Source organism: Neltuma alba, unplaced genomic scaffold, assembly GCF_004799145.2.
Source record: "Neltuma alba isolate B1F8T4 unplaced genomic scaffold, ASM479914v2 tig00012081_pilon, whole genome shotgun sequence".
Taxonomy (NCBI): domain Eukaryota; kingdom Viridiplantae; phylum Streptophyta; class Magnoliopsida; order Fabales; family Fabaceae; genus Neltuma; species Neltuma alba.
Window position 1 is genome coordinate 555,936 of NW_021636640.1, and position 24,604 is coordinate 580,539.

The 24,604-nt window shown below is 34.2% G+C and overlaps 4 protein-coding genes across 5 annotated transcripts; all 4 read left to right on the forward strand.

Annotated features, from left to right (window-relative positions):
- Positions 1-5,056: 5,056 nt before the first annotated feature.
- Positions 5,057-13,042, forward strand: LOC114721960 (SH2 domain-containing protein A-like). 2 transcript variants are annotated; one of them, XM_028907854.1, is made up of 12 exons: positions 5,057-5,500; positions 6,657-6,848; positions 7,800-8,009; positions 8,129-8,218; positions 8,788-8,865; positions 8,967-9,131; positions 10,027-10,359; positions 10,514-10,788; positions 11,310-11,472; positions 11,939-12,252; positions 12,379-12,456; positions 12,735-13,042. In XM_028907854.1, the coding sequence occupies exons 1-12, from the start codon at positions 5,351-5,353 to the stop codon at positions 12,751-12,753; spliced, it is 2,067 nt and encodes a 688-aa protein (XP_028763687.1). In that variant the 5' UTR covers positions 5,057-5,350; the 3' UTR covers positions 12,754-13,042. The 2 variants fall into 2 exon arrangements, with proteins under 2 accessions (XP_028763687.1, XP_028763686.1); XM_028907853.1 differs by having other exon boundaries at positions 5,059-5,500; positions 11,903-12,252.
- Positions 13,043-13,917: 875 nt separating this feature from the next.
- Positions 13,918-15,465, forward strand: LOC114722009 (probable purine permease 11). Its single transcript, XM_028907918.1, has 2 exons — positions 13,918-13,966; positions 14,429-15,465. Exons 1-2 carry the CDS (start codon positions 13,918-13,920, stop codon positions 15,463-15,465), a joined length of 1,086 nt encoding a protein of 361 aa, XP_028763751.1.
- A 2,286-nt stretch (positions 15,466-17,751) lies between these two features.
- LOC114721962 (receptor-like serine/threonine-protein kinase At1g78530) lies at positions 17,752-20,641 on the forward strand. Its single transcript, XM_028907856.1, has 6 exons — positions 17,752-17,816; positions 17,999-18,171; positions 18,320-18,658; positions 19,122-19,376; positions 19,539-19,672; positions 20,292-20,641. The coding sequence occupies exons 2-6, from the start codon at positions 18,036-18,038 to the stop codon at positions 20,478-20,480; spliced, it is 1,053 nt and encodes a 350-aa protein (XP_028763689.1). The 5' UTR covers positions 17,752-17,816; positions 17,999-18,035; the 3' UTR covers positions 20,481-20,641.
- A 2,353-nt stretch (positions 20,642-22,994) lies between these two features.
- Positions 22,995-24,244, forward strand: LOC114722010 (major pollen allergen Ole e 10-like; the record flags this gene model as incomplete). The annotated part of the gene is made up of 4 exons (XM_028907919.1): positions 22,995-23,032; positions 23,665-23,692; positions 23,786-24,020; positions 24,184-24,244. Coding segments are annotated over 4 exons (327 nt in total), but the record flags the coding sequence as incomplete, so codon positions are not given.
- Positions 24,245-24,604: the final 360 nt, after the last annotated feature.

Sequence of the window (24,604 nt, forward strand, 5' to 3'; positions counted from 1 at the left end):
TTTTTTAATTCTTAATTGTTGTAGGAGACAAAGGATAAAATACAATGAATTCCTCTAGTTGCAAGTCACAGGTGACTAAGGAGGTGTTTGAATAACCACAAAGTCACTTTTTAAAAGCATTTTTTCTATAAATCGAGACAAATTCATCAACATATTTATTTCATATATTCTAAAAGTACTTTTAAAATCATAATTTTGTTTCTATTCAAACACCATCAAATCTGGTATGGAAATAGCTTTTGGGTTTCCGCGTGGCATTCTTGGTTCAATTTCTCCCTCTCAAATATTATTATATAAACAAAATACTACTACCTCCAGAACTTAATATAAAAGCTAGTTTAACTTTTAATTTGATTTTAAATTTAATATCCTAATTTACTTTATTTTTTATATTTATCTATTTTTTAAAGTAGTCATTGTAATAGTTGCAAGTGTTAAAAGTTCAATCAAATAGTAGTTTTAGCTAATACAAATGATTAGCAAAGATATTTTGAAAAAGACAAAACTTATTTATTACAAATAACTAATTTTATTAATTTCTCCAAATTAGTTAATTAGGTTTTATATTAAGGATTAGAGGCAGTAGTATTATTTTACGCAAGTCAATGTTTTTTTTTTAATGTAACGATATTAACAACCATTGGATCTAAATTTATAATCTAACTCTATTTTATTCAATAGTTTAGGAATGACCTGCGTAGTAACACCAAGCACAATTAGGAAATCTTGATATTCATATTATATGTTTGAAACGTTAATTAAGTGCATGTTTTAATCAATGATTCATAAACACTTATAAACACTTTCACGCAAGTCAGGACAATGTTTTGTTTTTATATATATTTATCTCGTATTACACAATTCATAATTAAAAATTACTTATAAGTAATTTTAAATAAGGCCTAAAATGCCATGTGACAGTTTTTTCTCTTGAACCTTGCTTATTATTATTATTATTATCATGTTTGTGCCTGGTATTTGGAGTCCTTCGGATTCCAACCAATGCAGGCCAAGTTCAGGAGGACTCTTAGGTAATTTTCGTTAAAAATCAATTAAAATTTTTTAACCCCAATTCTTTAATTTTTAAAATGTAGCTTGTTAAAATTTTTCCATTGTGCCTCTCCAAACGAGGCCATATGGGTGACAATCTCTCCCAATAATTACTTAACGTAGCTCTATATCCCACTCTCAGGACTCAGACATGAGATATTTAGTAAAGCAAGCATAGCCTCCCTATCGATTAAGGGTATGTTTGGATTGGTGTTGGGCAAAAGTCAGTTATGGTATGTTTGGATAGGTGTTTTTAAAAAGTCAGTTGAAAAGGTTGAAAGTTATTTGAATGATTAATAAAAAAGTTAGTTTAGTTATAAAATGACTAAAAAGGACATGGATTTTATTGAATAGTAGTGTTTGAAATTTTATGTTTTTAATGTAATAATAGTTTAAAAAATATGTAAAATTATTATGATAAAATATAAATAGTTTATTTGTGAAATTATAAAATAAAAAATTTGTTTCGAAGAAAAATTTAAAAACACATTGTAGATAATTAATCAAATATACATAATGGATAAACATGAATATAAATTAAAATTCATTTTATCTGAATAAAAGCTTATTATACTAATGAAGGAGATGAGGTAGAGGGAAAAATTTGAGGATAAATCTGAAATGCTTATTTTTAATAATTATCATTTGAAATTGCAATTTGAAAAGTCAGATTTTTCTCTGTTGAGTCTAACTAAGGTTGAAAGTCAGAAATTAGTTAGAAAAGTTAACCCGGCCAAATAACAGTTTTTGTCTAATTCAATTTGTAACCTTAGTTTCACAGATTCCAAGACACAACTGCAGTTTCAAACTGTAATCCAAACATACCCTAAGTTGCGCACATTGGTTGGCTTTATTATTATCGGACACAAGTTTCGTTAATTTGCGCCATAAAATAGATGTTTTCCCTCAAAATATTGAACATCAGCAAATTATTTTGATTTCTTCATAAGTTAATTTGGTTGCTGATTCCGTTGTCAAAGCTTTTCTTCAAAGAGAGGTGTTATTCTGGATTTGCTTTGCTCGGGACATTATGAAAATAAGTTAATTTCATAAGTGAAAGCTCTGTTTTTGCTATGCTGGCAAAAATAAAAGTTGGTAAAATATGTCCAAGTGAAAAAAAGTCCACCATCATAAGTAGTTGAATGAAAATAGAATTTGAATTTCAAGTCGGTAAATGACTGCTAAAGCGCAGAGAGAGAGAGAGAGAGAGAGAGGGGGGAACAAAATAGACAACGTAAAAAGTACACGAAAAAAATAAACCATGAGATTCGATAATTAGCTAGATTGTTCCTTAAATATCCAGTGGCGGTATGTATAAAAAGAGTTTCATGATCGGCACTAGAGTTTTTTTTTTTTTTTAAATTTACGATAACAGGAAATTAGTCACTAAAATTCAAGAAAATCTAACTTCGTATAAACTAATTTAAAATTCAATGTAATTTCCATGCATAAAGTGATTTGACCCCAAAAAAAAATTGAGGCCGTAGATGTAAATGAAGGCTGATATATTATACTCCATCCTAAATTAAGAGTTAATATTAGTGCTATATATAAGACTTATTTAATATATTTATCAATTTTTTTAAATTAATTCTATTGATATTCTCTAAACAATAATCAAGTAGAAAAGGGAGGGAAGGGATTAAGAAAGATGATTAGGGTGTTTTAGAAAGAACATATAATATTAATTAATTTAACTAATATTTTTAATTTACTCAAATTAGTTAATTAGATTCTATACTAAAGATCGGAAAGAGTATAAAAGAAAAAATTGAAAAAAAAATGCCTCCATAAAATTTTTATTAGTTATAAGAATCTGAAAATTTTTTATACACGAGGGTATAGACATTTTACAAATTTTATACACATAGAGGGTAATATTTTGATTTTGGTCCTCAAGCTATCGATGGCAAGTGACATGATGGTGCAAGACAAAAGTTAATGACACGTACCGGGGCATTAGTTGATGCGTAGAAAAAATGACCTAAATTTCCGAAAAGTCTTGTGAAGTAGGAGCAGGGTTGATTGGATGTGGTTGTTCAGGGTTGGGATGCAAGTAGGAGACCATAACACGTATAAATCGAAAAAGAGATATGCGGTTCAAAATATTGCAGGGAAACACAATCTATCGACAATTTAGTATAAGGAAGAAAAAGGGGCATTCAAAAATTAGATTCCTTTTCCAACCACATTTATTGTTTTGATTTGTTTAATGCTTTATGGAAAAAAAACAATTATTCAAAGTCTTGTTTTAAAAGTAAGTTTTTTATCACTCCATCTAATGAATGTTATTTTATTACTACATCTGGTCCTTAATATAAAATCTAATTGATTAATTTGAGAAGATTAAGAAAAATCATTAAATTAGTTATTTGTAATAAATATATATTGTCTTTTTTAGAATACTCTTGCTAATTATGTGTATTATTAGCCAAAATTATTATTTTATGAAACTTTTAACATATGTAATTACTACAATGTAGGACTACTTTTAAAAAAATAAATAAATATAAAAAACAAAGTGGGTTGGAATTTTATATTTAAAATCAAATTGAAAGTCAAACTAACTTTTATGTTTAGAACCCATGATAATATTTAATTGAGAAAGTTGTTACTCGTTTTATAAACACTAAACTTAAAAATTTGTTGACAAAAAAAAAACTTAAAAATTTGAAATGTTTATGCGGACTATCGTGAACAAATAAAATGACTTAGATGTTAGTTTCATATTTTTGTCATTAATAATACTTGGCCTAAAAACGAGATATAATCTTCTGAAGACAGCATCTTAATCGAACATAGCGTGAAATAAATCTTTTAGTTTGTTACCTTAGTAGTAAAATATTTTTTTCTAGATATAGGTATCTTCCTATTAGAAGTAATTTTATTCAGGATATTATCAGATATTAAATATGAGTATTTTTTTCAATAGAGATTCAAATTTTAATTCATTGTCTTATAAAAAACTAGTCTTTTCTGGTAAACTTAATTTTTTGATATGAATGAAAATTTATTGATGTGGTATTATCAAGAAAGACACCAAAACACTGTTTATAATATGGAATGGGCCGGTCCATTACTACCCGGCCCATAATGAAATACAGCTGCTAGCACTTAGGCCCATACATGCAAAGCTCAACGAGCTTCGTCCTCCTGCACATTAGGGGCATGATCCCCATGATGTATAGTGCTCGGGTATAATTGTAAAACCAACACTTTTACTTTTATGATATTTTTATATTTCTTAATTATATATAACAGGTTTATTTTTTCTTAAATAGTGTGCTGCAATTGAATATTGCATAAAAAAAAACACAGTAGGAGGTTCAAATTCACATAACTGAAGGAGTTAAAAGTAAAAAAGTGGTTGTCATGTGTGACTCCAAAAAAACAAAAACAAACACAAGAAATTATTGATGCCAGAAAAGTGTGCTTGAATATCAAAATTATTAAGAGTAGCCTTGTTTTAAATATTATTAAGGCCTATTTCCTGATTTTCATACCCTCAATTCTAATGTGCTAGTGGCGGCAGATTTTAATCCCAAATAATATGCAATGAAAAGAAAAAGGCCACAAAAGACGCAAATTAATGCCATTGTAATAATACAATGACATTGCAGAAAAAATAAAAATGGTTAGAACAACCAGTCATCAATGATTCAATATTTCAATTTGAGAGTCATAACATGATTAAAATAATCAAGGTTCATGCGTTTTTTCGGTTTATACAACTTAAACACGCACACATACCACAATGAGTAGCATTGTCATTGGAGCTGTAGTTGATTAGGATTCACAAGTTGTTTGGTCAATGCAAAGTGATTTAGTGAAGTTAAAAAAAAACTAATGAAAAATTTTGCATTTCGCCGGGGAAAGAAAAAGAAACGTAGTTTGACACTTGGACACAACTAATCCTCGGCACAGGATTTAACGTCCGTTCGTTTGAAAGGAAGCCAGTTTTAAGATTTTCAATTTCTTGTTTCGGAAGGACAGTAACTATGGCCACGTCATCCAAACAATTATCAGTTCTACAAGGATTGGTTAGCGATCGGTTCTGTCATGGAACTTGAAGCACCAGATACCTACCTGCCTACAACTTGAGAGTAGAAACCACCGGAGGGCGCCTCATCCAACCGTTAGTTTAACAGCCATCACGAAAGAATCATGATCTTGGGACGCCAAGATTCGTGAAAATTGTTAGTTTTCGTTAATGTCTTTGTTAATTTAGGCCAGAAAGGTTTCAGCTTTCTGAGGTTTCTGGGGAGTCTGGTATAAAAGTGAAGAACCCCACTTCACTGTGATGGGTCCTGATACAATAATGGGAAGTGGAGACTACCCTCTGCTGAAGGATTTGAGATTGGAAATTGAAGGAAAGGAGGGAACTTTCTCGGTCTGTTTCTGGGTTTATCTTATGAGCTCCACCACATTCCCTGCTACGATTCTCCAACAGGTCTCGCATGGCTTGTTTTATTCTTGACTTGTTTAACCGACATGGCTTCAGTTTTGAAGAATAACATCGAAGTCTTGTTTTTTATGTATTTTGTTTTATCGGTTCCTTGTGTTTATTTCTGTTCCCTTACAATGGTGGTTCGCGTCATTTAGTATTCGTGTCACTAGAAGTAGTCGTTGTGATCTTACTCAATTGTAATTTTACTATCTCTTTCGTTATCTAGTATAAACCAGCTGTAAGAAACTTGAAAGTTTTACGATTTTCTACAGTTTAATCAGTTATGGCGGTGAATCTACTGCACTACTCTGTGTTTCGGAAGATCTTTACCTGGGTCAAGCTCATGTTCCCTGTTTCTTTTATGCTTGAGTCGTGTAAACGAGAAAGATGGATTTCTTTTTCTCCTTCTAATTTCCTAACGTTGTCTGAAGCCTCCTGTGCCTGCATTTGTAATGTTTAATTTTGTTTATACAAACTTGTGGCTGTTTTTCAAGTTCTGTGCTTTCCAGTCTTAAAAGGAGTATTTCAGTTAGTGCAACTCTTTTAATTAGGTTGTCACCGTCAGTCCTATGTTTCAGAGATGAATTTTTTTCATGTCTAACTACTTTATAGATATTCTTGATTTCCTTGTTTTTTGTCTCTCTTCCATACTTCTAGCTTGTCAGCTCTCTTTCTGTCCTATTATTTCCCTGATTTCTAGCTACAAACCGATTGCTATGTAGTTTGGGTTCTATAACTGTAGCATGCGCTCGATAGTCTACCCTCATTGTGGCTGAACTTGGACTTTAATCCTTCTTCCTGTGACCTTAGGTTATTACTTTGCAAGTTTATATGGATATATTATCCCATCATACTATATGACTGACACTGTAAAACTTCTTAAACCCCCCAGTCCATGATTCTCCTCTTGTATGACCCAAACAGGTTTGCCTTGATAATGTAGCTTAATTCGCTGAGATTCACTGAAATGATTGTCTTGTTTAATGTCTGCTTTTGATTATACTATTAGAAATATGTTCAGTGCTTTCTTTTGTTTTGTTTTTTTAGATTTCTAGTTGGATTAACAGGGCACTACATAATTGTTTTTTTCTTTTCTCATATGTTGTATTTCCTATATTTTATCCACTTGTTAACTTAATACAACTAATTGGACATGCAGGTGCGCTCTGATATCTCCAAAAGTGCCCCTTTTCTTGTTATAAATGACAATAAGAGAATCAACCTTTTACCTGTTATTCTCTTACACGAAGAAGCTCCTAATGTTGGCGATGTCAATTCATGGGCAGAAGTTCCGCATGCAACTGTAGATTTTGAGTTCCCTTTAGAAAAATGGATCCATGTTGGATGTGAGGTATCTTATGACTTGTTAAGGATACATATATATGTGCGCGCGCGCACGTGTGTCTGTATGTATGTATATTTTAAATCTGCTTGCTTCCATATTTTCTATGTATCTTTATGTGTGGCATTCTGGTTATCCTTAGGTGTCATAGAAAACTTTCATTTCAGTATGTTGTTACATTAACTATATGAAGGAATCAAATACTATCTCCAGTCCTTAATATGAGAGCTAGTTGACTAATTTGAATAAATTAAGAAAATCAGTTAAATTAGTTATTTGTAATAAACAAATGTTGTTTTTCTTAAAATACCTTGCTAATCATGTACTACCTCTGGTCCTTAATATAAGGCCCTGTTTGACTTTTATTTTGGTCCTAAATATAAAACCTCAATCTACTTTGTCTCTCATATTTATATTTTTTTTTTCCAAAGTAGTCCTTTTAACAATGGTAGTTCTAGTCAATACAATTGATTAATAAGGATATTTTAGGAAAGACAACACCTATTTAGGATAAATAACTAACTCAACTTACTTCCTTAATTTCCTCAAATTAGTCAACTGACTCTTATAATTAGGACCGGAGGTAGTATATTAGCAAGGGTAGTTTAACATGTGCAACTACCACAAGGAGTACCTTGGGAAAAAAATAAATAAATATCAGAGACAAAGTGGATTATAATCTTATAGTTAGGACCAAATTAAAAGTCAAACTAGCTCTTATATTAAAGATTAGAGGTAGTATAATTTATCTGCTGCCTATTACATTGCAATACGCTTTGAACCTGCTTTTGACATTTAAAAGAAACGGGAACGAGGTAATTATGGATGACAAGATGTGCAATATCCCTAGAAATGATAAAGAATTTTGGTTGCCTCTAATTGATTAAAAACACTAATTTTCCCTATTTATTCTTTTATTAATGTAAATATCTAACATGCTTGTATTCTTGTATCATACAGATTACCCCAGACCATATTCAGCTTCAGATTAATGGAGAGATTGTTGGAGCAAAATCTCTGTCTTCCTTATTAAATAAGGAATCCAATTCAATTGGTTTGACTAAAATTGCTTTGGCTTATGTCGGTGGTGATGGCAATATTGTTCAGGGTTATGTGCACAACTTGGAAGTCTTGCCCTCTGCTTCCTCTATTAAGGATCAACATTTAAAGGTGATTGTTGATCTTATTTTTGTAATTCAATGTCTGTTTTGCATGTATTTTCCCTTAGGCTTTAAGAATCAGGACAAATTTTACTTGGATACCTTCTTCACAACTTAATCTTATGCCAGGACCCTCCTCTGAAGTTATCTATTGATGAATTGTCTGCCTCTGAGATTGAAGAGGAAAGTGATGGAGTCTGGAGCATTGTTGGTGGCAAGGTTAGAAAGATCTTTAGCCCAGCATATCTTGTTAGTCTATTCAATGTGGTCATTTTCACGTATGGTAAATTCATCTTTGAAGTGAGTCGCTCATTATCAGTTTGAGTTTAATTTATGAAGTATGTAATACAGTTTGTGTATGATGTATTAATTTTGAGGGCTTATAACTGAAGTGTTATTGTCTTCTGTTTCTTTGAAACCTTAGAATTGTGTTTCATGTGATTTAACTGTAAATGTCCTAGTCATATCACACTTGTTGTAGTTATATGACCATGTGGCTATGTTCTGGTCCATCGCTGCATGTAATTTTAAGGCTCTAAATATCAAAATAATTTTCTACCATGCATTTAGTGAATCCTACATGAACGACTGTACCAAGGATAGAGAGAATTCATACAAGTATAATAAAAAGTTAAAATGAAAGTAAAAGACGCCATGAAGAGGGGCTGTCTTTGCTGATAGTCTATACAGTGATTAGCTTTGTCACTCAAAATTGGCTTGGTTTGTTCATTTGATAACCTGACTACAAAAAAGTGATGCCAATTTTGCCTTCCTATAATTTGGTGCAGGCATCGTGTCGTAGGAACTTCTCTTTGGATGTTGTTCTGTCAGATGCTTTTGGCCAGCCTGTAGACAAGGATAGTGAGGTTTATAATCCTGCCTTTTATGTTGATCAAATGAATGATTTCTCCTCGGTGGTATATAGTGTGTGTGCATTTTTTACATTATGTGTTGCTAATGTTATCAGGTGTTTGCTTCACTTTTGTATGCTGATACTGGAGCACCTGTGGAGAACACAACTGATGCTGAAGCACCTCTTTTGCTTAGCTCTGATGGGACCGAATATTCTGCTCATGAAAGACCAAGTAAACTCTTGCAGGGACGTGCCTCATTTAAGCTCAAGATATCTCAGGTAAAGATATGCTAACTCTTTTGATGAATAAATGTTTATAATGAACATTTGTTGGTCTATGATGATTACATTTGAGACGTATCAAAGTTGGACGTGCATATAATGAGCATAAGTGCTATACTTGACTCATATAGACAATCCTGGCAAATCCTAAATTCAAAAAACAGTGAAATATACATAACCATAATTGAGATCCACATCTTTATATTTATATTTCCTGGTCCGTGAAACATAATTGGCATACTTGACATGCACAGAAAAAGTGACATCTTTAAATTTAAATCATGATGGTGAAATAAAGTTAAGGATTTCACAGTTTTTACTTTTTAAAGAGATAAAATCACAATACCCGACAAATACTTGTTCGCTGATATTGAAATTGACTAGAAGGTTGTTCTACTTATTTTATAAGATGTCTTATGTGTGAATCGTATGGTATTTCAGATGGTATTTGCAAAGCAATGATGCACAATCCTCAAGGTGCATGTGTAAACTTTTGATTTCACAAGTGATATCTGCTAAGACCTTTCCTCTCGATAAACCAAATATTTGTTAGCAGTTTAGAATCATGCTGAATAAGTGAATATTTTGGGGTTGATTTTGTGGAAGTCTGTTGCAGTTACTCATTTCAGTCTCCTTATCAATGGTCTACCTTAATATTGAAGTGGTTCACTCCGCACTACCTGAAACTAAGTTATAAAGGGTTTTATTATAGACGGAGTAATGTGGTTGCTGTTTATCATCAATGACAAAACATGAATCCAACTTCGCATGATCTCATTTTGGAGTATTATGTTGAATTTCTTTTTCTCTCTTCTGATTTATAACTTAAGTGTAAGAATTTTGATTCCATCCTCCTCTTGGCTGTTAACGCCATCTTTTGTCTCCTTTTCAGCTTTCATCCAAGTGTGATAATAGGCTGTTCCTCATCCGGTTTTGTCTTCCGAAGTTGGGAAGTTATCCTTTTCTTGAGACATCCTCTCGTCCAATTCGATGTATTTCCAGAAGTCGCAACACAAGATTGTCGACTTTGGTGTGGAAAAGATCGACTCCTCCTGATGCTTCATTGGAACTTCAAAATGCTGCTGCTCATGAAGCAAAAGCCAGTAGTCCATCGATGAAGCGGTTTAGACTTGGGCATGACAAAATATCTGTATCAGTGAAGGCTGACGGTGCCTCAGAGCAGCCTGATGAGGAATGCAATTCTCATGCCAGGACCATAAATCGGGTATTTTCAAATTTTCAAATTATTATTTTCTTTTAAACTTGTGTAAATAAAAGGAAGTAATAACAATACAACTGCAAATGGGATTCATGTACATTTTTTTTCCGGGTATTCAGTATATTGTAGCTGTTAATATCGCAGTGAACTTGTTTCATAGATTGAGAATGGGTTTGCAACAAGCTTGGAAGGTAGACCTGAGAACTTTGATGAAGCAGATAACTCTCCATCTGATTCAGGGAGCATAGGGGAGGGAAATTCACAGTCCAAGATCGCAAGAAATCCAATCTCTGACATGACCATATTCAAATACTGCCTGGCAGGCTTAACTGAGAGGTCTCTTATGCTCAAGGAAATAGCTTCCTCTGCCTCTGACAAAGAAATTTTGGAATTTGCATCCCAGGTGTCACGCTATTCAGGATGTTCACATTATGGGTAGGCACTTTTGCTTGCTTTGTTTATAAATGATTTATATTTTGACTGCCCTCTTGTTGGAATTTTAGTAGTAATTCAATTGTTTTAATATTCTATTAGGGATGTTAAATCAGCTTTATAAATGCTTGTAACTAGAAGGGTTGTGCTGACTAGTGAGAACCTGGGATGTTTGTTATTTATTCTTAAACTTGTCTATCTTGATCGATTACAAGGTCAAACTGTTTGGTCTTTCTAGTCTCAAGTGAAACATTAATAATCATTCTCCAGAGTGTGTCATTAGTGCATATTATTACTCTATTTTGCTACTGGACTTTGAACTTACTATCAATTCCTGATGCTTCGCCATACTAAGATTCGATGGTCCCTGCTTGGAAATAATATCCTTCTTGCATTCTTCTATCCTTGATAAAATAAAGCATAGTAAGGAATTTCCTCAGAACTTCTCATTATAGGCAACCATGTGTTTACTTCAATCACCCAGACTATATCTTCTGTAACCTTGTTCTGTGTTTGGAAATCAGAACCCAAATATCATTTTCCAAGGGATTAATAGAGCAAGGAACTCTGGTATGGAAGACATTGTCCCAAAACAACTACAATATACGGTGGGACAGTGCAGTTTATGAGATTGAAGAGCACTTCATGAAGATTGCTCGCTGCAGTTCAAGAGCTCTCACACTCCAGGTGACTACCTTTTTAAATATTCTGTAATTGAGGCACCGTAGTACAGCTATTGAGTCACGCTTTTCTTTTCTTTTTTATCCTCTTTCTTAAATAAGACTAGTAATGTGACGTTTTACATATGCTGAACTTCATCTTTAAATCTCATGATGAAAATGAGAGTTTACTCGCTCAAAAGGAGATGCTAGCTATACAAATAATGTGCAGACTTCTCACAAGCAAGTCATCAAAATAGGCATGAAGACTACTAATCTAATTGCGAATGTTATTGTCATGTTCTGTATAGGTTACAACAAAGAAAAGAATCTCATATTGAAATTTTTGGGCATGAAATAAAAAATACAAAAGAAAATAATTGCATATTTTCAAGATATTCTATTTTTGTTATCAATGCCATAGAGACACTAATATTTATATATTATGAGCTTTTTAGGACCTAGAGGTTCTGAGAAGAATTTCTGGATGTCAGGAGCATCTAGCCCAAGAGAACTTTGAGAAGATGTGGTGCTGGTTATACCCAGTGGCTTTTACAATTTCAAGGGATTGGATACTCCCACTCTGGAAATCCACATCACCCAAGTGGATTGAAGGATTCATAACTAAGGAAGAAGCAGAAGCTTCCCTTCAAGGACCGAGGGGGCTTCAGGAACCTGGGACATTTATACTTCGATTTCCCACCTCAAGAAGTTGGCCCCATCCGGATGCTGGTAGTTTAATTGTGACATATGTTGGAAAAGACTACAAACTTCACCATAGGCTACTTTCGATTGATCATATTTATGGGTGAGCTTTCTCTCCTCTTTTGAGTTGAATTCGTTGCATCATGCCTACCTGTGGCTTAGTATCTGCTCAACCATATGTGGAGCTAATATGAAGTATGAACTCATCTGACCCCATTTGTTCTTACAGCTCTGGAGACGACAGAACTGGCTTGACACCACTGCAAGATATGCTCTTGGCAGAACCTGAGCTACGTAGATTAGGAAGGTAAGATGCAACATGCTTTCCTATGAAAACCTGAGCTATATAAAAGAGTTTATATATTTGTTATTAGATTCTTCAGTGAAAACATGACGTGGATATCTTCTTATAACTCAGCACCACATGATTGACTATTTTAAACAGTTCCTTCTTATGATTTTATTGAAGAACTTGATAGTAAGCATTCATAGAACTCGAAGTTTTGTCTTTCTTAATGTTGCTTAAAGATTTAAGGCTTACATTGCTCAGTATTAACCGCATGCAAAACATTGGCAACTGTTCAGGATAATAAGAAGTCACTAAGATCACTGGATTTGGAGCAGAAAATCCTTCAAATGGAAGTTCAAGTTGCTAACTGGTCGTCTTTCCTTGCTTGACTGAAAAGGGTGAAGATGAAGGCTGTGTTGGAATCAAGATACGCTATTATTGCTTGCAATGTATAGTGTTACTTTCAACATGTATGTAAATGTAAAGTAACGTTTCATATTAGCCTCCGAGAAACCATGTGAAACAGCAGATTCATTCATATATTGCCATTCAAAATTCATTCATATATTACCATTCGAAGCATTGCTTCTATGTTATTATGTTCTTGAATCCTTTGTGCCTCCTGCCCATTCATTGCCCGCTGATTCTTGTGTTTAAACAAAATTATTAGTACTTCTACCACGTGCTACAGAATTCTGGAACAAAAATAGGAAGTCTTTGTTCTAAACCATCATTAATCTATCAGCAGAGTTTCGTTAAAACAATATTTCATATACTTGCATATTTGTATAATTTAATTATTTATACTGTCTCTCTGCATGCAAAGAGGCAATTTACCGTGCCTGGGCTAACAAGAAAGTAAAACAACCCCAAGAGACCTGCAGCTAAATGGGAATATATTGAAGTCTACAGATTGATCTGCGATATATAATTAGGTGAAGTGAGTTGGTAATAGCGAGTTCTCATATAATTACCACAATCTATGGACTTTATTGAACTATGGCTTTTTGGGAAATTCAACCTTTTTTTTCAAGGTTGCAATCCTGTGCAAGATATTTTTTTTTTGTATCTACTGGAAATAGTCTTATTTGAGGTACTGTCACACACTGTGAGTTTTCTCCCAGTGAAAATTTAAACCGTTGATTTCTTCTACTAGACTCAATCCCATTCATTATGCAAAATATTTTGATATAATGTTTGCTGGTGTGCATTTGATTTGAGTAATAAAAAAAAGTCATTGGCCAAAAAGATGAATAAAATAGGTCCATTGAGTCTGCCGCTCTCATGGGGAAGATCCAAAGAGATGATTCCATTGTGGAACTAAACGGCACTACGATGCACCACTAAAGAATAAACAATTTTCTCTACCAACAAGAAAAAGACTAAATAATTTGTCACGATGCAAGCAGAGCCATGGTTAAAAGTAGGGAAGCTTGTTTTCATCTTCAAGCGAAAGCTCAAAAGACTCGGAATCTAGAAATGGCGGGTGAGGAAATTGAAGCATCCCCAAGCCACCATTCAGTTTCAGGTCTCTTTCTTCCTCTGTATCACACACTTCAACTCATGCACGTGCATATAGCAGAATAAGCACTTTTCAAAATCAAGATATCGTTGAGTTTAAAATTCCAGCTCCTTCAATTTTCCATTTTTGGTTATTATTTGTGCTTTTTTGAGTTCAAGTTTGATGCGAATCCAGTATTTTGGAAGCAAGACTCAAGGTTTTGTCTGGTTTTAACAATCTGGGTCCTTTTTAACCTATGATCAGCTTCATAAGCGAAGATGAATAACAGCTTGTCCTTTCGTGTGAAAGCTTTAGGCTATGTTTGGATGGAAGAAAAAAAGAAGGAAAATAGCAGGAAGGAATACTGGGAAGGAAAACTCCTAACAATAGTGAATTTTCCCCATCCAAACATAGGGTAGAGTTTCTAATGATCATTTTTTAACTTTAAGCAACTAAATGTGACAAACTATACGTAAAAATTTATTACAGATAATGGCCAAGGACCAAGTACAGCAAGTATTTCAGCCATAGTTCATCGCTGGAAATGGTGGTTTATGGTGGCAATCAACATTGCCTTGCTCTTAATAGGCCAATCTGGTGCAGTCATTCTGGGAAAATTCTACTTTGACCAAGGTGGAAAAAGTCTATGGATGGCAACACTAGTCCAATCTGTAGCTTTCCCTGTCCTCTTTCTCCCTTACTTCTTTTTCCCACGCCCCCAAAACCTTCCCATTCAATCTTCTTTCCAAACTCTCACCATAGCCTACTTCTTCCTAGGCATCTTACTAGCAGGGGACAGTCTTATGTACTCATATGGACTCTTATATCTTCCTGTTTCTACGTACTCCCTCATTTGTGCTTCCCAGTTAGGTTTCAATGCCGTCTTTTCATTCTTCATTAATTCCCAGAAGATCACCCTTTTGATCTTAAACTCTGTGATCCTCCTCACAGTATCAGCTTCACTCATTGCAGCTCACTCTGATGAAAAGACCAGAAAATTTTCCAGTAGAGAGTTCATTATTGGGTTTATATGTACTATAGGTGCATCAGCAGGGTATGCACTTTGGCTCTCTCTTATGCAACTAACAATTGAAAAGTTGTTGAAGAGGGAAACATTCTGGGTTGTGTTAGAGATACAGATTTGGACATGTCTTGTTGCTTCAATTGTGTGCTTAGTGGGTTTGTTTGCAGGTGGGGAAGTGAAGGGATTGAGGGAAGAAATAGAAGGGTTTGAAAGAGGAAAAGCAGGTTATGTTTTGACATTGGTTGGGACAGCTTTGTGTTGGCAGGTTTGTTCTGTTGGAGTTGTGGGACTAATCTATGTTGTGTCTTCTCTTTTCTCCAACATTGTTAGTATGATGAGTTTGCCTCTTGTTCCTTTGGCTGCTGTGGTTTTGTACCATGAAAATATGGAAGCAGTCAAGGTTGTGGCTTTGTTGCTGGCAATTTTGAGTTTTGCTTCTTATATCTACCAGAATTATCTTGATCAAAATAAGCTGAAACAGCAAGAAGTTCAGTCAGTTTAGATCTAATAACTTCAGTTCTCAATAGAGATAAAATTTGAAGAAAACTTTCATGTAATTCAATCGTTTTTTAATGTTTATTTAAGAATTTGAATATATGTGAGTTCTTGTTCCTGGATTTTTTTTAAAAAAATTATTTCACTTCTTGTCAATATGTTTTTATGTTACTTTTATTTTTTACATTGCTCGTAAGTATCATCCTATTGAAAACAACTATGCTTTATCTAGTGATTTGAATGAATTTTGACTTGAATTGACTATGCTTTAGTACATCTAATTAGAATGTTCTGCTGCCATATTAAATTTTTATATCGGTACCAGGGTTCATTACAAACGTTAAATGAGACTTACGACTATATCTAATTTTGTTTTCCTAATTCGATAATTCCACAAGCTTTGCAGTTGAAGAAAATCTGAGTGATTCTTACATTAGTAATCATGGCTAAAAGGATAAGATGACACGAATTTAATGTGATTCTATTTATAGATAATTTTTTGATTTTACGATGTAAGGAATCAATACGCATTATAAACATGAATTATGAGAGTGCTTGGACGCACCAAAAGTACTTTTTAGAAACACTTTTCCGCAAAACGAGGCAAACTCTTCACATATTTACTTCGTACATTGTAAAAGCATTTTTAAAATTATGGTTTTGATTCCATCCAAACACCCTGTACACTTGACATCTTCATCGGCATCTCTGTTGAAGAGTTGCCAATGTTGGAGAATAAATCTGTATATGTAATTCTGCATGGTCAAACAATTTAACAGGAATATTAACATCATCAAGTACTAGTATAAGATCTATAATGAAAGTATAAATTTAATTTACACGTAGGAATGGATAGGATGACACATCCCAAAATAATAAATTATTTTTTGTAATAATTTTAATGTGCACGAGGTAAGAAATTCTACAGTAATTTATGCCAGCATAATACAAGGTGCTGTGGTTTGTGAAATAAAATAAATTATATTGAGTATTTGGGACAACGAATTGTAAAATGAAAAAAGTTGTTTATTTTTATCTTCTAAACACTAAAAATATGCACAAGAGAGTAAGAAAAATATATAATTATTTATGCTTTGACCGTCACTCACATTAACCCGAATTAATTAAATTTTATTAATTTCAATATTATTGTGCATCCAACCAGATGTAAAATCTGGTTCCATGATCCATATAAATACAGAGAACCTACTCTAATTACAAGGAATTATTACAATTATTACAGTTACTCCATCGGTGAACAACTTTGGTAAATATAAATGACAGTGACATCTTTTTGAGAGAATTACAATGAGGTCCCAAAAAAAAAAAAATTACAAAGTAAGTCTCAGAAATTATTATTTCTATTTGAACTTGTTATTACGGATTATTTAGATTGTCATTAGGATTTTTTAGTAATTATTTTCTTTCTTTAGGGTTCATTGTAATTCTCCCTGTCTTTTTTTTTCTTCCCAATAACTACTACGAGGTCACGTGATCCAATGATTAATAATATGAATCAGTGTCACATGGGGTTCACAGCTTTTCTCACCTTCCATATTTAGTGGAAATAGCACAGGTGTTCAACATTCCATGGCGACAGCCTATTTGTTCACAAGATCATTCCCATTTCCTACAACCTTTTTTCCAGATTGGTGACTCACCTTTTCTCACTGTCTCACCTTCTTTTTCTGTTTCTTCCTTATCTATGGAAATTCTAAGCCATCTGATGATTCTACACGAATCTTCCTAATCGTTGAAACATAATGAATGGTCTTGTCGGTGATCCTCTGAGCGCTGCTGATACGTGTAATACTGTAATCCATTACCCAGCTCACAATGAGTTAGAAATTTTGATTTTTTATAATTTAATAGTTAGTGTTTTTTTTCCCTTAATTTCATATTACACTCAATTCTTCGTTGCTCAAAATTTTCAAAGTCTTAAACTTTTTATGATTTCCCCCAAAATAAAACATGCCTCAGGTAACATGTCACATCCTTTAGGTCTGCAAAAGTTAATGTGAACACACACATTGAGCTCCGTGGTGGATAGACGTTAAGTTAAGCTCGTCTTCATGTCAAACTATTCACGGTCAAACATATTGTCTTCTCCAATTTACTTGAACAATCTGTTCACTTTCTCTTCTCATTACCACTTTCTGCGTTCTTTCTTCTTAATCATAAATTCAAGTGTTTACTTGCTCAGTCTGAGGTGAAATGATCAAACATTGAAGCTTCCATGAGGTAGTAATTTATCAGCTCATGGAATGAGCAGAAAGGAAAGTTCCGACAGTCATACTGAATCAATTTCTAGAGATGAAGAGGATTTGAAGCCATTCCTTTCTATGCAGAGAAATCATTGTGAGCTTTCTTTCTCTTTCTCTGCATGGCCTCATTTTCAATAATGAAAAATACCCCTTTACTCATTGCATGCATCAACATCTATCTAAACTTCAGTTTCTCTAAAAGAGAAGTTGGGTAATCCTCTGTTTAAAATAGCTATCTTGCTTTACCTTAATTCTAATCTTGGACTCTGTTATCAGGTTCTTAAAGTGTATCAGCATCACTTTGTTGATCCAAATGAGCAAGTCTCTGGTTTTAGGCTTTTACATCACCATATGCTGCATCTCTTTTGTCATTTCCAAAATCATCATCTCAGTTCTCCTCTACAGAAGATGGAAAAGAAAGCACATGATTTATGAAGAAGCTTATCCAGGTATAGCAGGAAAAGTAGGCATGACTATTACCGTGGATTCTCCATGAAAATTTTTGCTTGACAGGCTTAAAAAGATCTACCTAAACTTTCTGTTATTTCAGAGAGAAACAAAGGAGATATATTAACATATTTAAATGGGATGATACAGGTGGAAGGATGGTGATATTTAGGTGTTCAGTGCTTCAATCAATGACGTCTGATATGGTTTTAAAGAAGACACTGAAACTGAGCAACGAGGACATTATTGGATCTGGTGGGTATGGGACAGTTTATAAACTGCAAATAGATGACACCAAAGCCTTTGCAGTGAAAAGGCTCAGCAAAGGAACTGCAGATAGAGAGAGAGGCTTTGAGAGAGAGCTGGAAGCAATGGCAGATATAAAACACCGCAATATTGTGACTCTTCATGGTTACTATACTGCCCCTCATTACAACCTTCTCATATATGAGCTCATGTCTAATGGAAGCTTAGATTCCTTTCTACATGGTATGCATCGCTTAGCTTTTATCCAAACTAATTCACCAAAATTAATATATAATCTAATGCTATACAGGAGTATTTTAGGCATATCATGCCACATATGTTATAATTAGCTAATTTATTTGACTCTCTTAATCTATTCAAATAAGTAGTTCCATATTGAGGACTAGAGGAGTACATTTTTCCATGTTGGTTTATGTTTTCCAAACTTGACTCTTCAGCTTCTCAAAGGATGGTCTGATAAAGGCAAAGTTGGAAACTTTGTTAATTTTCAAACAGAATTAATGACTTTCAAGACTTTTCTTGGTTTTAGTGAAAATGTTTTTGCCGTTCTTCCACTTGTCTTACCTTTTTCATTCTTACCTTGTAAAATTGTGCAGAATTTAATATTGTGAGGAAAGAAACTGTGGCAGCTTAGAGTTTTCTTAACCTATGTTATCTAATTGTAAGTAGTATGTGACTGATGCAGGACGATCAAAGAACAAGTTGTTTTTGGATTGGCCAACAAGGTACAGAATAGCCCTAGGTGCTGCTAGGGGAATATCATATCTTCACCATGATTGTATCCCTCACATTATCCACAGAGATATCAAATCAAGTAATATATTGCTGGATCACAACATGGAGGCTCGAGTTTCTGATTTCGGGTTGGCCACCTTAATGGAACCCAACAAAACTCATGTTACAACCGTTGTGGCCGGAACTTTTGGATACTTAGCGCCTGGTAATACAAGCACAAACACAAGAACACCAGAAACACCCCCATTTGGTTTCATTTAATGTAATGGCATTGTGTCATATTTTTAAGTTAATAAATTTGTATTTCTTTTTCCTTTTCATTCGGATTAATGTGTTACATTACAAAATGATGAATGGGGTCATGCAGAATACTTTGATACGGGAAGAGCAACTGTAAAAGGGGATGTCTACAGCTTTGGAGTTGTGTTATTGGAGCTTTTAACTGGGAAAAGACCCAATGATGAAGCATTCATAGAGGAAGGAAGCAAGCTTGTCACATGGGTAAGACAGGGACTTTCTTGTAATTCCCTTCTGTATTTATATTATTCAGAAAAGATTGTTGGTGCATATGCAACTATGCATTTCAGAATTTCTCATATATTTGGACAAGTTTGATTTTGATAACTAACTCATTATTAGAGTTGCATGATTCAAACGATCAGGTATACGTATTTGAGAATTTTTCATCACTTCTGTTAGTCTTGTACCATGCATCTGTCTAAACTACTTAATTATGGTTTAAATATTTGGGAAAAAAAAAATTTACTTGATAAATTTTAAGGTCAAATCAAATAGTCCCTCTGAATCTATTTTGTAGTGTAATTTACACTACAAAATTAAGACCAGAGGAGTATATTATTAGAGTCAGTCTCATCACGCATCATCTAGTCTAGCCAGATGTCTCAAGGAGAACTGACACCAATTGATTTTAAGATAAAATCCAAAAGAAACTAGACCTTTGAATGAATTACTTACTGGGAACTTAAAGACAAAGTTTACTTATTTAAGTTGGAACAATTTGATAATTGCATTAGAACGCAGAGCATGATCTTGAATATAATCATATCAGTTAGGATGAAGACTTACCTGGTAGCTAATTATTGTGTCATGACTGGAGCAGGTGAAGGCTGTAGTTCAAGAGCGGAAGAAGGAGCTAGTTCTCGACAACACCTTGGGATCCTGTCCCATCCAAGAGGTTGACAATGTGTTCAACGTTGCAATGATGTGTCTTGAACCAGATCCTCTCAAGAGGCCAACCATGGCTGAGGTTGTCACCTTCCTGGAGCAAACAAACCCCACACAAACTTGATAAAGCTTCCTCCTGATAGGGATATTCTGAAAATTCAAGTGAGAATTTGTTCTGTAACTATAGGAACTTTAGACTTGGAAATGATTCACAGTGACATGATGACAATTGAGCATGGCAAATGGCTTATATGGTAGGAGTAGGACAAAATGGATGTAGCTCTTATAAATGGTGTAATTGGTTAGAAAAGTGTAAATCAATATTCAAATCATTTGTTTTTTTTGGGGAAGAGTATGAAACACGAGTCTCACATTGAGATTTTATGAGGGATTTATACGGATCCTGGCTCTTCAATATTATGGGCTTATTCTGAAATTTTTCACGTTTTGGCTTGTTGCAACAGAGATCTGAGTTTTCCCTGTCACATCCTCAGAATTTATATTAGTTCATGTTAAGGAAATTTTTCTATTTTATTTTAGCATGTGTCTGAGACTTGGGTGGCAAAGACAATTATGATCTTGACGCGTCTTAGGTATCTTATTCTAATGATCGTTTACTTAGGATTTTGTAATTTGAATCTGAACTCCATTGGTTCAAAGGAGACAGATGTCCGGTTTTGCGGCCTCTTTGGTTCAGGTCAAATTGGATAACCTTCCTGCTTAATCCCATTGAGCTATATGGATCATATAATTGGTCGCTATCAAGAACAAGAAGCACAACAATATGACAACTGAGGATGAAATGTGTGAATTACGCTGTAAATCAGTAAAGGTACGGGTTTGCAGTGTTACATTGGGTCATAAATGCGCTGAACTTTTAAGCATAACAGGGTCACACGTCCAAGATTGTTATTGAAGGTGTAACATGGGATCACTGGTCACATTGATGTTGTTCAAGAGTGTTTTGAAGAACTAAACTGGAGGGAGAATAAGTAATCTTTGTATGTTGTGGAGCATTGAACTGTCGAACTAATTGATGTGAAAAAATTCTTCTACTGGCATCTGATACTAGTTTAGATGGAAAGAAAAAGGTAGGGTATTAGTAGAGATTAAAGTTGAAATCTTTCTTATGTAACCAGAAAAAAAAAATCCTAATAAACTGTGTTATTTTGTTTAATCAAGCCCTCTTTTGGCCGAACATATTATTTCCTTTATTAGTGGGGTAAACTGTAAAGTGTGTAAAAGAAAGATTGTCCGTGCATTGGTGTTTTGAAGAGCAGAAAATAAGAGATGAAGGAAGAGACAATGCATGAAGTTTTCAAAACGTAGAAAACATTTTTCTTTGACATAGTAATTTGTTCCCACCTATTCTAAATTTTGGATACAATTTGGGTTGATAGTAAATTTAGTTTAGAAAGCAATAAAATTTTTTTACGTATAATCTTCATCTAATTTTAAAGAGTGATAATTTCTCTTTAGTGTGATCCCATTTCTTTTCCCGTCTTTTTTCATTTTGTCTTCTGTTTATAGAGGGGATCCACATGCTCTTTCAGTCACAATGTGCTGGAGGCATCATCATGGTTTACTTTGTTCTCTGTAAGACTTTCTATTAAGCATGTGACGAAAAATGACCAAAGGCAACTACAGTTCGATACTGCAGCTGAAAAATGAATTTGCAGAATAAAGTATCATTTTGCCTGAGAGAACAAGAGCATCTGAGCGCTCTTTTGAGTGCTTTCTACAGAATCTGCAGAGTATTGTATAAAGATAAGATCTTGTAAGTGAAAAAGAAAAAGAAACATGCATTAACAACCATGTTGTTGCCATTGCATTAAAAGGAAGATAAAGTTCATCATATATATTATATTGGAAACAAAGTAGATACTGTTTTCTCCCTAACCAATTATAAAATCTCTACAAAAAGGATACCTTGTGGGAAATGGGACAACAAATACTGATTCCTTGACTTTACAGTACCTTTAGATTTAACGCCTTTGAGTTACTAAACCAGTTTACTACTGTTGGAAATTTTCTTCATCTACAGATATCTGATATGGTGCTCTGTTTCTTGAGGTTCTCTGCCCGCAAATTGAACCGAAACCAGAGAACAAGCTTTCCTGGTGAGAAATTCTGTTCTGTTTTGGCCCAAAATGGATCACAAAGTAGAGAAAAATCCAGAAAAAAAAAAAGCGAATGTGCATATCCATGGAAGTGAAATATCAAATATCTCATGAAAAAAAAAAAAAACTGTTTTCAGAGCAGCGTTTTGAGGAATTGATTCGACAGACTATCACATATCGAAGTTCGAGTTATGGTTTAAAGACTGTGAACAACTTTATGAATTTTTTAAACCGGGGCAAACATATACCTCCGGAGCCCGCAGCTGGTCCCCCCTAAAACGACTCTGTAACTTTGATTGGCTGTTCATGCAGTTGTTATGCTCACCACCATGCAGCCACTTGTCTTTTTTCTTTTTGGGCTGAAACTTCACTTGTTTATCTCAGAGTAGGCCCCACCTTTCCTCTCTACAAGTTTCAAAGCCACCCTCTTCCTCTCTCAATCTGGTTTTTATCAACTTCATAGAATTTGCAGGCAGTATGCGCACCATCGTTAGTACGGGAAGGATAACAATGGCTAACATGGCTGCTTTCCTTCTTCTTCTGCTCTTATCATCAGGTATATTTCAATTCATATGCTTCAATAAACTTTACAAGTGATGGTTTTTACCCTCTTTTAACTTCTCATGTGGGGTCGTTTGTCGTTGAATGTCAGTTTAGACTTTGGTTCTTTTGAAATGTTTGTATTTTTTGCCACACTCAGGTTGTTTGTAATACAGAAATCTCTAGTGGGTTTCTCATTCCTGTTCTGCTTCCAGTACGATAATGTAAATCCTCGGTGCTACAGCTTTCTAGAGCCTTTTTTTTTACTGTAGAGCTTACAACGATCATCCACATTGATCAGGACATGTTTAATAAGTGTTCCCTGACCCCTAGCTTTCAGATCCGAACTGGGTTTTCATGAATTTGAAGGATTCATTTCCCAAGATTGAAATTCATGCCTCACTTTCCCCCTTTTAAGGTTCATATATGAACTAGGATCCACTCCTGTAGCTTTTGAGTTACATTAGCTTAATGTTGCATGTCTCTATTCCCCTAGTCCCTCGATAATTTATCTTAATTGACGTATCAAAATTTTCTCCAAGTCTAAACAATTTAGGAAAAATTATCATTGGACAATCTCTTTCCAATTACAAACAGCTTAAAGCTGATCATTTGTATTTTTTTGCCTTTTTTTTCTCACACATGCAGGGGGGATCTGATCATGGTTAATGGACAGGTAACTAAACATCAAACACTGAACTCCTGATTGTCTTGTGATTCTTGTGATGATGTTAGTGCTGAGATCAGAAATGGAATGAATCATTTACAGAGAACATGGTGTGTGGCTAAGCCATCATCAGACCAGGCCACACTTTTAGCAAACATAAACTATGCCTGCTCTCAAGTGGATTGCAGAATTCTGCAGAGAGGCTGCCCTTGCTTCATTCCTGACAATCTCATGAATCATGCTTCTGTTGCTATGAATCTTTATTATCAGTCAAAAGGAAAAAACCACTGGAACTGTGAGTTCAGAGGTTCTGGTCTCATTGTTGTCACTGATCCAAGTAAGTTTTCTTCTATTGTGGGATGAAGAGTTGGCAATTTCATGTATTTTTTCAGTGTATAAATTTGTTCCAAAGAGATTTGCAGATTAAATTCTGACCTTTTTCTTTCACTCTCTCTGGTTTTTTTGTTTTTTTCTTTTAAATGTTTGTTATTGGATTGCAGGTTATGGGAACTGCATCTATCCATAGCAATGAGAAATAAGAAACTAGAGAGGAGAAGCAAGGTTTTGCGGCAGGTTTTGGTTTATTCTGGAGTCTGTGGCCAATGTACCTGTAGGTTATTGGGCATGTATCTGTTTCTACTCAAATTTGCAATCCCTTTCCTAATTATCTTGCTGACCAAATTTTAGTTTTATTTTCAGTTAATGAATGATGAAACGAATTAAACCCAGAAAAAGCCAACTTGCAGGGGCGATCCTTTTTTTTTTTTTTTTAATTGAAATTTTAATCATTAGAGGCAACACACGCGTATACTATCATAACAAATTACTATTAAAAGCATGAATATATAATTACTATGTATGAGTTTTCATCATTTGAAAACGTTGAATGATTTCCTCATTTTTAATACAATCAGACATTTC

Coding starts and splice junctions, on each gene's coding strand:
- LOC114721960 (XM_028907853.1), top strand. CDS start 5,351: ATGGGTCCTGATACAATAATGGGAAGTGGAGACTACCCTCTGCTGAAG. Junction 11,473..11,902: donor CAAGAGCTCTCACACTCCAG/GTGACTACCTTT, acceptor TGAGCTTTTTAG/GACCTAGAGGTTCTGAGAAG. Junction 12,253..12,378: donor TCGATTGATCATATTTATGG/GTGAGCTTTCTC, acceptor TTGTTCTTACAG/CTCTGGAGACGACAGAACTG.
- LOC114721962 (XM_028907856.1), top strand. CDS start 18,036: ATGAGCAAGTCTCTGGTTTTAGGCTTTTACATCACCATATGCTGCATC. Junction 18,172..18,319: donor TTATGAAGAAGCTTATCCAG/GTATAGCAGGAA, acceptor GGGATGATACAG/GTGGAAGGATGGTGATATTT. Junction 19,377..19,538: donor TTTTGGATACTTAGCGCCTG/GTAATACAAGCA, acceptor GGGGTCATGCAG/AATACTTTGATACGGGAAGA.
- LOC114722009 (XM_028907918.1), top strand. CDS start 13,918: ATGGCGGGTGAGGAAATTGAAGCATCCCCAAGCCACCATTCAGTTTCA. Junction 13,967..14,428: donor AAGCCACCATTCAGTTTCAG/GTCTCTTTCTTC, acceptor AATTTATTACAG/ATAATGGCCAAGGACCAAGT.